This window comes from Scyliorhinus canicula, chromosome 29 (assembly GCF_902713615.1).
Source record: "Scyliorhinus canicula chromosome 29, sScyCan1.1, whole genome shotgun sequence".
NCBI lineage: Eukaryota > Metazoa > Chordata > Chondrichthyes > Carcharhiniformes > Scyliorhinidae > Scyliorhinus > Scyliorhinus canicula.
The window spans coordinates 7,669,668-7,687,260 of NC_052174.1; the positions used below are offsets into that span (position 1 = coordinate 7,669,668).

At 47.8% G+C, this 17,593-nt stretch overlaps 1 protein-coding gene across 1 annotated transcript in view; it reads right to left on the reverse strand.

Moving 5' to 3' along the window:
* LOC119958293 (polyunsaturated fatty acid 5-lipoxygenase-like) overlaps positions 1-17,593 on the reverse strand; it is a 142,117-nt gene that overhangs the window by 18,949 nt on the left and 105,575 nt on the right. Inside the window, exons 9-10 of the mRNA XM_038786726.1 lie at positions 10,515-10,601; positions 3,746-3,915 (exon numbers count right to left, since the gene is read on the reverse strand). Of these exons, the coding sequence (XP_038642654.1) occupies positions 3,746-3,915; positions 10,515-10,601 (257 nt within the window). The remainder of the gene's footprint in view (positions 1-3,745; positions 3,916-10,514; positions 10,602-17,593) is intronic.

The following is a 17,593-nucleotide window of genomic DNA, read 5'->3' on the forward strand; positions in this document are numbered from 1 at the left end:
AAACCGGAGCACCCGGAGGAAACCCACGCGCACACGGGGAGGACGTGCAGACTCCACACAGACAGTGACCCAGCCGGGAATCGAACCTGGGACCCTGGAGCTGTGAAGCATTGATGCTAACCACCATGCTACCGTGAGGCCCCAAACATCAATGTAACATCTAGAAGACTTTTAAAAAAACCTTTAAACAGAAGCACATTAGGTTTACATTCACTACTGAGAACATTTATCATTCTGAAGTCACTAGATGATCAAGAGATAGTCTTTTTAAAAAAATATTTCTTTATTCTCCTTTTTCACATTTTCTCCCCAATTTGCACCCACCAACAATAAACAATAATCAGTAACAAATATGTCAATCCCCATATCCCCAAAACATCCACCCACACGTTCACATAAACAACTGACCAAAAGAAATCAGGAATCCCCCATAGCCTCTATTAACACCCATCGCCGCCCCCTCCCCCCCCCCAGCCCTCCCACCCACCCCCCTAATTAATGTTCAATGTTATCCAGTTCTTGAAAGTGCTTTATGAATAATGCCCATGAATTATAGAACCCCTCCGTCCTTCCCCTCAGTTCCATCTTAACCTTCTCAAGAGTCAAGAATTCCAACAGATCTCCCTGCCACGCCAGGGCACAGGGTGGAGAGGCTGCTCTCCCACCCATCAGGATCCGCCTTCGGGCGATCAACGAGGCGAAGGCTACAACATCTGCCTCCGCACATGTTTCCAACCCTGGGTGGTCCGACACCCCGAATATGGCCTCTTGGGGGCCCGGGTCCAGTTTCACGTGCACCACTTTAGAAATTATCTTCAAAACCTCCTTCCATTAATCCGCTAGCTTTGGACAGGACCAAAACATATGAACGTGGTTAGTGCCCCCCCCCCCCCCCCCCCCCCCCCCGCAACGTTCACACACATCTTCTACTCCTTCAGAGAATCGGCTCATCCTTGCCCTCGTGAAGTGTGCTCTGTATACCACCTTCAGCTGTAACAGCCCCAACCTCCTGCACGAGGTGGAGGCATTCACTCTCCGGAGCACCTCACACCAGAATCCCTCCTCCATTACCTCTCCCAACTCTTCCTCCCACTTTGCTTTGATCCCTTCCAGCTGTGCCCTCTCCTCCTCCAAAATAGCTCCGTACACTTCTGACACAACCTCCTTCTCCAGTGCCCCTGTCGTCAGCACCTCCTCCAGCAATGTGGAGCACGGCTCCTCCAGGAAGTTCTGTATCTCCTTTCTAGCAAAATCTCGAACCTGCATATATCTAAATATTTCCCCCTGCTCCAGCCCATACTTCGCTTCCAGCTCCTTCAATCCTGCAAACCGACCCCTAAAAAACAAATCTTTTAGTGTCTTAATCCTCTTCTCCTCCCATTTCCGAAAATTTCCATCCCACTTCCCTGGCTCAAATCTGTGATTCCCCCGAATCGGCATTTCCCTTGACCCTGCCCCCAACCCGAAGTGTTGGTGGATCTGCCTCCAAATTTTCAATGAAGCTATTATTATCGGACTCCCTGAGTACTTTCCCGGGGCTATCGGGAGCGAGGCTGTTGCTAATGCTTTCAATCCTGACCCCCTGCACAAACTCTCCTCCATTCTGACCCACTGGGAATCAACCCCTCTGACCCAGCTCCGCACCTTCTCCACGTTTGCTGCCCAGTAGTAATACATCAGGTTCAGAAGACCCAAAGCCCCTGCCTGCCTTCCCCTCTGTAGTCGCACCTTTCTAACTCTGGCCACATTCCCTGCCCATATGAATGACGTAATCCTTCCCTCAATCTCTCTGAAAAAAGCCTTAGGCAGGAAAATCGGCAGGCATTGAAAAATAAACAAATATCATGGCAACATGTTCATTTTAACTGCCTGTACCCGACCCACCAGTGACAGAGTGAGACCATCCCACTTTGCCAGATCCGCTTTCACTCTCCCCACCAAACTAGAAATGTTGTACCTGAGGAGCCCCCCCCCCCCCCCACTCCCGGGCAACCTGCACCCCCTAGTACCTAAAATAAGTCCCTGCCCTATGGAATGGCAGCCCCCCCCACCCCTGCCCCCACACCTGGCCGAGATACAACAAAATACTCACTCTTGTCTAGATTCAGCTTGCACCCCGAGAAAGACCCAAACACTCAAAGCTGCCCCAATATTACCCCTATTGACACACTTGGTTTCATCACGTACAACAGAAAGTCATCGGCATATAAGGACACGCTATGCTCTATCCACCCCCCCCCCTCCCCCCGCACTATCCCTTTCCATACCCCTGAACTTCTTAATGCGATGGCCAACGGCTCAATCGCGGTGCAAATAGCAGGGGGGGGTCATAGGACATCCCTGCCTAGTCCCACGGTGGAGAGAAAAGTATCTCGAGCTGATGTTGTTTATGCGAACACTTGCCCTCGACTCATTATATAGTAGCTTTACCAAATTCACAAATCTTGGTCCAATCCCAAACCGCTCCAGAACTGCCATCATGTACCCCCTTCTACCCGGTCAAACGCCTTCTCAGCGTCCAATGCCACAGCCACCTCTGTTTCCTTCCCCTCTGCCGGTGCCATAATGGCGTTCAATACCCTTCTAATGTTTGAAAAGAGCTACCTCCCTCTCACGAACCCCGTCTGATCTTCACCCATCAAGAGATAGTCTTTTGATGGCAGAGAGAACAGCAGTACACCTGCTTGGTCTGGCTTCAGCTCCAACACTGAAATCTAAACTAAAACACACCCTGCAGCAAAAAGCCCAGCTCCACCCACTCTCTGACATCACTGCAGTAGTAAACACCCATTTCTTAAAGGTACTCGCACGACAGATATTTATATACTGTAGCCATCTGGGATGGCCACGTCCCGATTACAAAATGGACACTTTGCAAAGAATGCAGGGAAAATGGACAATAGTGAGAAAGCAAGCAAGTGCAAGGTTTGTCTGTTGATTGGAGCTGTAGTTCCCAGGCAAGACCGATACTGCAAAGCCATTACCATACTAATGAGCCATCTCCGGGGACAAAAGAGTAACATTTAGGTAAACGATACTAAGGCAGACACCCCGGCGCCAGAGGAGACTAGAACAAAGCAGGCCAACGGCCACCGAGCAATCAGGGCACCCACCCTTTTATTGGAAGAGATCGATAGGAATGATCAAGATGCGGTCCAATTAATTGGAACCAAGTTCAAGGCCCGCCCAAAAGCGCACGGAGCCCCTTTTGGGAATAAGAAGGATCCCCCAAGAGAGAATCGCTCTCTTGGCCTTGGCTCTCAGCGAGGAGAGATCTGCCTAGCAGCTGCACCAGAACAAGTAAGTCCAAAGTCAACGCACGCTACGAGACAGACACTTTTAGGTACTATTCCGTACCAGCTCAACCCCAGCAGCCTCAGAACCGGACAATGGCCATTGTTCCTCTGACTGAGTGGGCGCCCAAAGCCAAGTATAGGCTTTAGTACTAGTGATAGTTTAGTTGGTAGAGTTTTGTGCATGAGTATATTTGACTGTGTGTAAATAAATGAGCATTGATTTAGAACTTACTAACTGGTGTATCGAGTCTTTGATCAGTATTTGGTTTTGAACCTTGTGGCGGTATCGAAAGACACCTGCAAATCTTGAGCAAACGTAATTAGAATTAAGGAAGGCGACCATATTAACTGCCATAAACAGAACCAACTAAAGAGAGAACACAACGAGCAACAATACACACTCATTTATAAACACCCATTTCTTAAAGATACTCTCACATGACACTTACTCATGAATTGCAGACCATATGGACAAGCCATCGTCTTTGTAATAATAGCCCTTTAGATCAGTGACTCCTCGATCCTCCAGGTCTTCTGGTAGACACAGAGATCGGTAGGTCAGGACTAGGAATGCTTTGGAAGATAGAAAATGATTGTCGTCCTCTTTGACACCAAACGCCTTTGGGAAACAAATCAGACAAATTAAATCCTATTTGTTGGCAGCTGAAGCACTCCCCATTATCAGGCACCCCTTCCATGTTCCTTTCAGACCACCCTCAATCCATCCCTCCTATTAAATCCTGTTTGTTGACGGTGGAGTTTGGGCGAACACTGGACTGTAAATACTGTCTTGCTAATTTTCCTGAAAACTCGATGAAGGACTTAAGACCACAGTATGGGGGGGGGGGGGGGGGGGGCGAACTTGACGGTGGAGTTTGGGCGAACACTGGACTGAAGACCAGTCTTTGGGGCCTCAAGGTAGCATGGTGGTTAGCATCAATGCTTCACAGCTCCAGGGTCCCAGGTTCGATTCCCGGCTGGGTCACTGTCTGTGTGGAGTCTGCACGTCCTCCCCGTGTGTGCGTGGGTTTCCTCCGGGTGCTCCGGTTTCCTCCCACAGTCCAAAGATGTGCGGGTTAGGTGGATTGGCCATGCTAAATTGCCCGTAGTGTAAGGTTAATGGGGGGATTGTTGGGTTACGGGTATACGGGTTATGTGGATTTAAGTAGGGTGATCATTGTTCGGCACAACATCGAGGGCCGAAGGGCCTGCTCTGTGCTGTACTGTTCTATGTTCTATGTTCTATGAAGACATTGTATGGGAGGGGCAAACTTCAAAAGAACAAAAGTAATATTGAATGACATTTAGCATACAATTGCCTTATACCAATGTCACACACTGTCACAAAGGTGATACTGAGGGGTAGCTCAGTGTCAGCACCATCAGCTGAGTCAGAAGGTTATGAGTTCAAGTCTCACTCCAGGCCGACGCTCCCAGTGCTATTATAGAATAGAGAAATACAGCACAGAACAGGCCCTTCGGCCCACGATGTTGCGCCGAACTTTTGTCCTAGGTTAATCATAGAATTTTGGACAATTTTTCATGGCCAATCCACCCAACCTGCACATCTTTGGACTGTGGGAGGAAACCGGAGTACCCGGAGGAAACGCACGCAGTCACGGGGAGGATGTGCAGACTCCACACAGACAGTGACCCAAGTCGAAATCGAACTTGGGACCCTGGAGCTGTGAAGCAATTGTGCTACCCACAATGCTACCGTGCTGCCCTTAAGAAGTTAACCTACACTCCCTTATTCTACCCTAATCCAAGTACCTATCCAATAGCCGCTTGAAGGTCCATAAATTTTCCGACTCAACTACTACCACAGGCAGTGCATTCCATGCCCCCACTACTCTCTGGGTAAAGAACCTACCTCTGACATCCCCTCTATATCTTCCACCATTTATCTTAAATTTATGTCCCCTTGTAATGGTGTGTTCCACCCGGGGAAAAAGTCTCTGACTGTCTACTCTATCTATTCCCTTGATCATCTTATAAACCTCTATCAAGTCGCCCCTCATCCTTCTCCGTTCTAATGGGAAAAGGCCTAGCACCCTCAACCTTTCCTCGTATGACCTACTCTCCATTCCAGCCAACATCCTGGTAAATCTCCTTTGCACCTTTTCCAAAGCTTCCACATCCTTCCTAAAATGAGGTGACCAGAACTGCACACAGTACTCCAAATGTGGCCTGACCAAGGTTTTGTACAGCTGCATCATCACCTCACGGCTCTTAAATTCAATCCCTCTGCTAATGAACGCTAGCACACCATAGGCCTTCTTCACAGCTCTATCCACTTGAGTGGCAACTTTCAAAGAACTATGAACATAGACCCCAAGATCTCTCTGCTCCTCCACATTGCCAAGAACCCTACCATTAACCCTGTATTCCGCATTCAGATTTGTCCTTCCAAAATGGACAACCTCACACTTGTCAGGGTTAAACTCCATCTGCCACTTCTCAGCCCAGCTCTGCATTCTATCTATGTCTCTTTGAAGCCGACAACAGCCCTCCTCACTATCCACAACTCCACCAATCTTCGTATCATCTGCAAATTTACTGACCCACCCTTCAACTCCCTCATCCAAGTCGTTAATGAAAATCACAAACAGCAGAGGACCCAGAACTGATCCCTGCGGTACGCCACTGATAACTGGGCTCCAGGCTGAATATTTGCCATCCACCACAACTCTGTCTTCTATCGGTTAGCCAGTTTGTTATCCAACTGGCCAAATTTCCCACTATCCCATGCCTCCTTACTTTCTGCATAAGCCTACCATGGGGAACCTTATCAAATGCCTTACTAAAATCCATGTACACTACATCTACTGCTTTCCCTTCATCCACATGCTTGGTCACCTCCTCAAAGAATTCAATAAGACTTGTAAGGCAAGACCTACCCCTCACAAATCCGTGCTGACTATCCCTAATCAAGCAATGCCTTTCCAGATGCTCAGAAATCCTATCCCTCAGTACCCTTTCCATTACTTTGCCTACCACCGAAGTAAGACTAACTGGCCTGTAATTCCCAGGGTTATCCCTATTCCCTTTTTTGAACAGGGGCACGACATTCGCCACTCTCCAATCCTCTGGTACCACCCCTGTTGACAGCGAGGACGAAAAGATCATTGCCAACGGCTCTGCAATTTCATTTCTTGCTTCCCATAGAATCCTTGGATATATCCCGTCAGGCCCGGGGGACTTGTCTATCCTCAAGTTTTTCAAAACGCGCAACACATCTTCCTTCCTGACAAGTATCTCCTCAAGGTTATCAGTCTGCTTCACGCTGTCCTCTCCAACAATATGGCCCCTCTCGTTTGTAAATACTGAAGAAAAATACTTGTTCAAGACCTCTCCTATCTCTTCAGACTCAATACACAATCTCCCGCTACTGTCCTTAATCGGACCTACCCTCGCTCTAGTCATTCTCATATTTCTCACATATGTGTAAAAGGCCTTGGGGTTTTCCTTGATCCTACCCGCCAAAGATTTTTCATGCCCTCTCTTAGCTCTCCTAATCCCTTTCTTCAGTTCCCTCCTGGCTATCTTGTATCCCTCTAGCGCCCTGTCTGAACCTTGTTTCTTCAGCCTTACATAAGTCTCCTTCTTCCTCTTAACAAGACATTCAACCTCTCTTGTCAACCATGGTTCCCTCACTCGACCATCTCTTCCCTGCCTGACAGGGACATACATATCAAAGACACGCAGTACCTGTTCCTTGAACAAGTTCCACATTTCACTTGTGTCCTTCCCTGACAGCCTATGTTCCCAACTTCTGCACTTCAATTCTCGTCTGACAGTATTGTATTTACCCTTCCCCCAATTATAAACCTTGCCCTGTTGCTCGCACCTATCCCTCTCCATTACTAAAGTGAAAGTCACAGAATTGTGGTCACTACCTCCAAAATGCTCCCCCACTAACAAATCTATCACCTGCCCTGGTTCATTACCAAGTACTAAATCCAATATGGCCTCTCCTCTGGTCGGACAATCTACATACTGTGTTAGAAAAGCTTCCTGGACACACTGCACAAACACTACCCCATCCAAACTATTTGATCTAAAGAGTTTCCACTCAATGTTTGGGAAGTTGAAGTCGCCCATGACTACTACCCTGTGACTTCTGCACCTTTCCAAAATCTGTTTCCCAATCTGTTCCTCCACATCTCTGCTGCTATTGGGGGGCCTATAGAAAACTCCCAACAAGGTGACTGCTCCTTTCTTATTTCTAACTTCAACCCATATTACCTCAGTAGGCACATCCCCCTCGAACTGCCTTTCTGCAGCTGTTATACTATCTCTAATTAACAATGCCACCCCCCCCCCCCCCACCTCTTTTACCATCCTCCCTAATCTTGTTGAAACATCTATAACCAGGGACCTCCAACAACCATTTCTGCCCCTCTTCTATCCAAGTTTCTGTGATGGCCACCACATCGTAGTCCCAAGTACAGATCCATGCCTTAAGTTCACCCACCTTATTCCTGATGCTTCTTGCATTAAAGTATACACACTTCAACCCATCTCCTTGCCTGCAAGTACTCTCCTTTGTCATTGTTACCTTCCCCACTGCATCACTATGTGCTTTGGCATCCTGACTATCGTCTACCTTAGTTGCTGGACTACAGATCCGGTTCCCATTTCCCTGCCAAATTAGTTTAAACCCTCCCGAAGAGTACTAGAAAACCTCCCCCCCAGGATATTGGTGCCCCTCTGGTTCAGATGCAACCCGTCCTGCTTGTACAGGTCCCACCTTCCCCAGAATGCGCTCCAATTATCCAAATACCTGAAGCCCTCCCTCCTACACCATTCCTGCAGCCACGTGTTCAACTGCACTCTCTCCCTATTCCTAGCCTCGCTATCACGTGGCACCGGCAACAAACCAGAGATGACAACTCTGTCTGTCCTGGCCTTTAACTTCCAGCCTAACTCCCTAAACTTGTTTATTACCTCCACACCCTTTTTCCTACCTACATCGTTGGTACCAATGTGCACCACGACTTCTGGCTGCTCACCCTCCCCCTTCAGGATCCTGAAGACACGATCAGAGACATCCCTGGCCCTGGCACCCGGGAGGCAACATACCTTTCGGGAGTCTCGCTCGCGACCACAGAATCTCCTATCTATTCCCGTAACCGTTGAATCTCCTATTACTATTGCTTTTCTATGCTCCCCCCTTCCCTTCTGATCCCCAGAGCCAGACTCAGTGCCAGAGACCTGGCCGCTGGGGCCTTCCCCCGGTAGGTCATCCCCCCCCCCAACAGCATCCAAAACGGTATACTTGTTTTGAAGGGGAACGGCCACGAGGGATCCCTGCACTGTCTGCCTGTTAGTTTTCTTTCCCTTGACTGTAACCCAGCTACTCTTGTCCAGTACCTTTGGTGTGGCTACCTCCCTGTAACTCTTCTCTATGAGCCCCTCTGCCTCCCGGATGATCCGAAGTTGCTCCAGCTCCAGTACCGTAACACGGTCCCTGAGGAGCTGGAGTTGGGTGCACTTCTCGCAGGTATAGTCAGCGGGGACACCAGTGGTATCCCTCACCACCCACATCCTACAGGAGGAGCATGCAACTGCCCTAGCCTCCATCCCCCTCTTACTTTACAGAATTAGCTGCCCCTTGGACCAACTGGACCTCCGCCCTCCGACTCTACTTCCAGTCAGCTGTACTCTAAACTCCTGGCTCCCTTCACGCTCTTTGATAAATATAGGAAATGAAATGTAAGGAGCACCTTACTCCCTCCTCACCTAACTCCCTCAGTCACCAAACTCTCACTGTAGCACTCAAATGCCACAAGCTCAGCACTCCCTCAGTCACCAAACTCTCACTGTAGCACTCAAATGCCACAAGCTCAGCACTCCCTCAGTCACCAAACTCTCACTGTAGCACTCAAATGCCACAAGCTCAGCACTCCCTCAGTCACCAAACTCTCACTGTGGCACTCAAATGCCACAAGCTCAGCACTCAGTGCAAACAAAGTCTGCACTGTAACTAGCTCCTATTTATACTGTGACTCTAGCTTCTGAAAACTGGCCTAATGCAATTAACTAATTAACAAGCTCCAGCTGCAAGTAAGTCCAAGTAGGACCTTGTTTAAAGCTGATTCAAAATTCACCCTCTTATAGACCAAACAGCAACTTTTAAGTTAATTAACTAAATAAAAAAAAAATTGCTGATAACAAACTGGGATTGCAGGTGGCTGTCAAAGACCGCATGGACACTCTTTTGAAGCAGAGCGAGGGAGTTATCCCTGTTCCCTGGGTCAATATTAATAACTCAATCACATCGCTATAATTTACATGCATCCATACACAAACAGGCAGGAGCTTCTGGAACCATCAAGTTTTCAGTAAAATTAGCAAGACAGTATTTACAGTCCATAACCTTACACCAATTAAAGGGGTAGTAGACACAAGGCATTTTCACACAACGGGATCACTTTAAATCTTTTTTTGGGCATAGGATATGCTTACATCCCAAATAAAAAGGTGATGAAACGGGCGGAAACCTATGCCGGTGGTGCAACCGTGGCTCAGTGATGAGCACCATCACCTGAGTCAGGAGGTTATGAGTTCAAATCTTACTCCAGAGGCTTGAAGTATAAAAACCTAGGCTGATACTCCCAGCACTATTACTGGGGGAGTGCTGCAATGTCCGAGATAACAGATTGGGGATTACAGCTGTTCTCCTAAGTGGATGTTAAAGGTCGCATGGCCACTCTTGAACAAGAGCGAGGGAGTTGTCTATGTGTCCTGGGCCAATATAAATAACTCAATCACGTCGCTATCATTTACATGCATCCACACACAAACAGGCAGGAGCTTCTGGAACCATTGCAAATCCCATCACCACACTGGACAAAGCAGAAATGAATGGAGATTCTCGCCACATTTTCACTCAACATTCAGCTGGATCACACTAAAAACTTAAACATCACTGATAAGAAAATCTACGTCCCAGGATTAATATCCTCCACATTAATCAGCACAACATTAATGAAATGAAACTCGCTTATTGTCACGAGTAGACTTCCATGAAGTTACTGTGAAAAGCCCCTAGTCACCACATTCAGGCGCCTGTCCATGGAGGCCGGTACGGGAATCGAACCGTGCTGCTGGCCTGCTTGGTCTGCTTTAAAAGCCAGCGATTTAGCCCAGTGAGCTAAATTAGATTATATTTGAAGAGCAATTAAGCAGACAGAACAGGGAAGCAAGACTCACTTGGCTGATGAAACCTTTACTCCCGATCAGCTTTGATCTCGCAATGGTGTTGATGTACATCGTGTATTTAATATGAGGAACCAGAAGCTGAACAAAAACAGAATATTCACATTGAGAATACCGTCTGTTGTGTGAAACACAGTAAGATAACACGGGATGCAGCTTTACCTGAGAGATACTCCACACCTTGAAGTTAGTTCAATACGATTGATTGAACCTGTCACACAGTTAGCTCAATCCTCTGTGAGTTTGATTAATCTGTCTGACTGAACCAGACTAGTTCTTAGCCACGTGCTGTAGGAGTTATATGATATGTACACTGTAATTGTCACCAGTGGAAAGAGGCGTAGTGTGAGTGCCACGTGTCTTTTATAGTGGGAAACCACCCCCAAGTGTTCTGCCTGCTGATTGGTTATGTCCTATTCTCTGTATTCATAAGCTCTCTGTTTGTATCTCATTATGTGCATGTCTGCATACCATGACATCTCCCCTTTTCAAATTTTTCTTTGGCCTATGTGAAAGTATTTATATGTGTAGGCCGAAAAACTATCTTATTTACATACAGTAAATGGGAACATATGCACATGTAAAAACAGGTGTGTAAGTTGCGAAAACAGAACAGAGCAAACAAAACAAGTGTTCATAAGTCCAGTCTCTGGGGCTTGCGTCTGATTCTGGTCAACCGCTGGAGAGGTGGTGGTGGGGATGAGGGCATCTCGATAGGCGGGATTGAAGCCTGACTGGTGGCCTCATGGTTCGAGGTATCAGGAGGTGGCACAATAACGGATGGAAATAATGAAGAATGTGGTTGCGGGCGGGCAACTGTGCACAGTGCCCATCTGTTGCGCCGCGCAACAGAGCCATCAGCCATACGCACAACATACGATCGGGGAGCAGCCTGTCGAACAACAAATCTTGACCACTCTTGGCTGCTGAAGCAAGGACCGTTGTCACTCATGACAGTGAGTGGAATACCATGCCTGGAGAATGTCTCCTTACAGGCCTTGATGACGGTCTTGGAAGTGAGGTCCGAGAGCTTCACAACTTCTGGATAGTTAGAAAAATAATCAATGACTAACATATAATCACGACCATTGGACCAAAGAGGTCGAGCCCACCTTGGACCACGGGCAGGTCACAATTTTGTGCTGCTGAAGCGTCTCCATGCCATGTGCTGGCTGGACCGTATTTGAGATATCCTGACTCACCCCAGGCCAGTAGACAGCTTGCGTGGCTCTGCGCCTGCACTTCTCCACACCCAGATGTCCCTCATGGATTTGCCAGAGCACCAAGCTCTGGACACTGAGTGGAATGACAATGCAGTCCAGCTGGAGGAGGATGCCATCAACTACCATCAGGTTGTCCTTCACATTGAAGAATTGAGGGCACTGCCCTTTTTGCCAGCCATTGGCGAGGTGGTGCATGACACGCTGCTGGCTGTCTCCTCACGAATCCGAATCACCTTTTCATCCGACGGCGGGAGGTTGCTGGCCCACAGGTGCACCTGTGATTCGATCTGTTGGACGAATGGCGGCGGTTCAGCAGGCAAGGTTACGGAGCGGGACAAGGCATCCGCAAAAATGAGCTCCTTGCCCGGCGTGTACACAAGTTCAAATTCATACCTCAGGAGTCTGAGGAGGGTGCGCTGCAGCCGGGGCGTGATATCGTTCAGGTCCTTGTGGATGATGTGGACCAGAGACCTGTGGTCCATCTCGACAGTGAACGTCGGCAGGCCATAGACATAATCGTGGAACTTGAGAATTCCAGTAAGCAGGCCCAGGCATTCCTTTTCAATTTGGGCATACCGCTGCTCGGTGGGTGCCGATGCCCGTGTTGCGTAGGCAACCGGTACCCAGGATAAGGTCTCATCGCGCTGGAGCAACACTGCGCCGATGCCGTCCTGGCTCGCATCTATCGAGATTTTTGTTTCCCTGTCAACTCCAACCACTCTGCTTGATGAGCTGCCTGCCACTCAAAGGCAGTAGACATTTTTACCAGGTGTCTGAGGGCCGTGGTGTGTGAGACCAGGTTTGGGATAAACGCCCAAGATGGCAGGCTTCCCGCAATTTGAATGTCGCCTGCCTCTTGAGTTCAATTCTCTGCTAACCTCGTGTGATTAATCTGTCTGACTGAACCAGACTAGCTCTTAGCCACGTGCTGTAGGGTAGGAGCGATATGGTATGTACACCCTGACTCACACTGTAGATGTCACCAGTGGAAAGAGGTGGAGTGTGAGTGCCTCGTGCCTTTTATAGTGGGAAACCACCCTGCTGATTGTTCTGCCTGCTGATAGGTTATGTCCTGTTCACTATATTCATTAGCTGCCTCTTTGTATCTCTGATGTGGAGATGCCGGCGTTGGACTGGGGTGAGCACAGTAAGAAGTCTTACAACACCAGGTTAAAGTCCAACAGGTTTGTTTCAAACACGAGCTTTCGGAGCACGGCTCCTTCTTCAGGTGAATGAACTTCACCTGAAGAAGGAGCCGTGCTCCGAAAGCTCGTGTTTGAAACAAACCTGTTGGACTTTAACCTGGTCTTTGTATCTCATTATGTGCATGTCTGCATATCTTGACACCGTACATCATGTGTGGCACAAGCATTGTGCTAAGCGGCATAGATTTCACACAGGTCTCGCAATTCAAAACTCGGCATCTATGAGGTGCTGTGGGCCAACAGCAGCAGCAGAATTGGGCTCAACCACAATCTGTAACCTTGTGGCCCGGCATAGCCCTCACTTTACCATTAACATCAAGCTGGGGAACAATCCTGATTCAATGGAGAATGCTGGAGCAGCACCAGACATACTGTAAAATGAAGTAACAACCTGGTGACGCTATAACAGGACTATTAACATGGATTAGACAGAGCCAAGCGATCCCACAGACAACAGATCAGGTCTAAGCACTGCAGTCCCACCACGTCCAGGCATGAATGGTGGTGGACAATTAAACAACTCACTTGAAGAGGCAGCTCCACAACTTCACTCCTACTCAATGACAGAGGAGTCGAGCACATCAGTACAAAAGTCAAGGCTGAAGCATTTGCAATCATCTCCAGCCAGAAGTGTTGAGTAGGTGATCTATCTCAGACCCTGCCGTAGGTCCCCAGGATCACAAGTTCCAGTCTTCAGCTAATTTGATTCACTCTATATGATATCAAGAACAGCTGAAGGCACTGATCGGCGGGCGGGCCTGTGCCGCTGGGATGATGTCAGCAGCCACTGACACTGACGCATGCGCGGACTTCCGCTGGTCGGCGAAGTCCCTTCGGCCAGCCACTCAGGAGCGGGCCTAGCCCCTCAATGTTAGGGCCTGGCCTCTAAAGGTGCAGAGACTTCCGCACCTTTGCGGTGGCCCAACGCCAGAGTGGTTCACGCCACTCCATCACGCCGGGACCCCCGCCCCGCTGGGTAGGGGAGAACCCTGCCCCAGATACTGAACTGGAGGAGCCACATAAATAATGCTACTAGAACAAGTCAGATGCTGGGAACTCTGTGGACAGCCACTCACCTGACCCTCCAAAGCCTGTCCACATCTACAATCACAAGTGTGATGGAATTCATAGAAGATAGGAGCAGAAGTAGGCCTTTTGGCCCTTCGAGCCTACTCCGCCATTTATCACAATCATGGATGATCATCCAACTCAATAGCAGAATCCTGCTTTCTCCCCATAGCCTTTGATCCCATTCATCTCAAGTGCTATATCTAGCCGCTTCTTGAATATATTCAAAGAACAAAGAACAAAGAAAATGACAGCACAGGAACAGGCCCTTCGGCCCTTCCAGCCTGCGCCGATCCAGATCCTTTAACTAAACCTGTCTTCTATTTTTCAAGGTCTACTTCCCTCTGTTCCTGCCTGTTCATATACCTGTCCAGATGCATCTTAAATTATGCTATCGTGCCCGCCTTTACCACCTCCGCTGGTAAAGCGTTCCAGGCACCCACCACCCTCTGCGTAAAAAACTTTCCACGCACATCTCCCTTAAACTTTCCCCCTCTCACCTTGAAATCGTGACCCCTTGTAACTGACACCCCCACTCTTGGGAAAAGCTTGTTGCTGTCCACCCTGTCCATACCTCATAATTTTGTAGACCTCAATCAGGTCCCCCCTCAACCTCCGTCTTTCCAACGAAAACAATCCTAATCTACTCAACCTTTCTTCATAGCTAGCACCCTCCATACCAGGCAACATCCTGGTGAACCTCCTCTGCACCCTCTCCAAAGCATCCACATCCTTTTGGTAATGTGGCGACCAGAACTGCACGCAGTATTCCAAATGTGGCCGAACCAAAGTCCTATACAACTGTAACATGACCTGCCGACTCTTGAACTCAATACCCTGTCCGATGAAGGCAAGCATGCTGTATGCCTTCTTAACCATTCTATCCACCTACGTTGCCACCTGCAGGGTACAATGGACCAATCCAATGGACCAATTGGCATCAACCAATTTCTGTGGTAATGAATTCCACAGGCTCACCAGTCATTGGGTAAAGAAATATCTCCTCATCTCTGTCTGAAATGGTTTACCGTAAATCCACAGACTGTGACACCTGGTTGTGGACAAACCTACCATCGGGAACATCTTCCCTGCATCTACCATAGAATCATAGAATTTACAGTGCATGAAGGAAGCCATTCAGCCCATCGAGTCTGCACCATCCCACACAAAGAGCGCCCCACTGAAGCCCACGTATCTACGCTATCCCCGTAACCTAATAACCCCCACTAAACTTTTGGACACTAAGGGCAATTTGGCATGGCCAATCCATCTAACCCGCACATCTTTGGACTGTGGGAGTAACCGGAGCACCCGGAGGAAACCCACGCACACACGGGGAAAATGTGCAAACACCGCACAGACAGTGACCCTGCCAGGAAATGAACCTGGGACCCAGGAGCTGTGAAGCAACTGTGCTAGCCACTATGCTACCCTGCTGCCTCCACAACTTCACTCCTAGACCGTACCCTGTCTAGACCTGTTAGAATTTTATAAGTCTCTATGAGATCCCCCCTCATTCTTCTGAATTCCAGTGAGAACAATCCTAAACTAGTCAATCTCTCCTCATATGACAGTCCCGCCATCCCTGGAATCAGTCTGGTAAACCTTCGCCGCACACCCTCGAGAGCAAGAACATCCTTCCTCAGAGAAGGAGTCCAAAACTGCACACAATATTCTAGGTGTGGCCTCATCAAGGTCCTGTACAATTGTAACAACACATTCCTGCTCTTGTACTTGAAAAAACTTCTCACATCGAAGGCCAACATGCCATTAGCCTTCTTTACTGCTTGCTGCACCTGCATACTTACCTTCAGCGACTGGTGCACAAGGGCACCCAGGTCTCGCTGCACACTCCCCTCTCCAAATTTACAACCATTCAGGTAGTAATTTGCCTTCCTGTTTTTGCTTCCAAAGTGAATAATCTCACACTTATCCAAATTATACTGCATCTGCCATCGATTTGCCCACTTGCCCTACCAGTCCAGATCCCACCAAACGTGGTATCATCTGTATTATTCCTTGTGTCTGAATAAAGCTCATAGTCCCACAGTTGAAGTAGATGCTTTATTGTGTGAATTGAGACAAAATGAAAATCGCTTATTGTCACAAGTAGCCTTCAAATGAAGTTAATGTGAAAAGCCCCTAGTCGCCACATTCCGGCGCCTGTTCGGGGAGGCTGGTATTCTCTCTCCAGCACTTATACTATGTTACACCCGAGCTGCCTGTCTGTGTCCTGCTCACCAGCTGCCGTTCTTGTGAAGAGTGCCTCTGACTCCCTGTCTGTCTGTATTTATACATCTGCCATGCTCCCTCTAGTGATTGCTTAGTTGTAGTGCATTTACATTGACCCCCTTGTATATATACAGAGATATGCAGATCACTACATCCCCCTTTTTCTCTTTTCCATATTTTCTGTACAGTGTTAAAGAAAATTGTACAAAACAGTTAGATTAATTATGATATGTATATCTGTACAGGTGATGATATTGGTTATATCTTTGTGAATGTCATCAGTGTTCTTGTGTTTAAGTAACCAACAAGTCATCACGAGGTGTTTGAATGGTCAAACCACTGATGTTGACTGACGTGGACTTTTCCCTGTGCTTGTGGTATCGATTTAGTGTGTCATCTGCCTTGAAAGCTGATGTGCTTGTTTGTTCTGGAGCAAATGTGAATTTGTGAGATTCGTTGTCATGCCATGGTATGTTTGTACTCTTGTCATTGTTTTGGAGCGTGCTGTTGCAGTGTCCTTCATGTGCAGAGTTGTACCATGTTATACAGGTCGTTGTTTCACTGTGTTGTTTCTGTAATTTCTGTCTTTGTTGTTTTTGTTGTTGTTCTTGTGCTTGTTGTTTTTGTTGTTGTTCTTGTTTTTGTCGTGTTTTTGTTGCTGTTGTTGTCTTTGTTGCGCTTCTTGTTGTTTTTGTTATTCTTGTAGTTTTTGTTGTGCATGTAGTTTTTTTTGTTGTGCTTGTGCTTCTTGTGTTTTTGTTGTTGCTGTTTTTGTTTCTGTTGTGCTTGTGGTATTTGTTGTTCTTGTAGGTCTCACTGGATTCATGTGTAGTTTTACTTTGATTGTTGAGTGCTTCTGTACAGATGAGCTGAGATCTGTCAGTCTCGCTGTGATCCTGCACATCCTGTATGTCGATTGTGATCACATTGTCACTTGTCTCACATACAGTGGGTAGACTTACATTGTCTTCTTGTTGATTATGTGTGCTGGGTAGACTTTCATAGTCTGCTTCTGGTTGCTCAGGTACGGTGGGTAGACCTTCATGGTCTTGTTCATGCATGGATTTAGCTATGGAGTCTTTAGTTGCTTCCATTTTGGAGTCTGTGAACGAAATCTCTCTGGAGGCTTGCGTCGCTCTCTCTGTGGAGTCTTTCATCGTTTTCTGTGTGGAGTCGTACCGTGTTCTCTCTGTGGAGTCGATCTGTGATCCTCAACGGAGTCGGTCAGTACTCGCTTTTTTCTTCTTGGGTTATTTGACAGGTTGCTGTCATCCAATGTATCGACGATCTTCCATTGCATCATGGTATTGGATTCATCTACCATGAGTAGAGTCGTGTTGAGCCT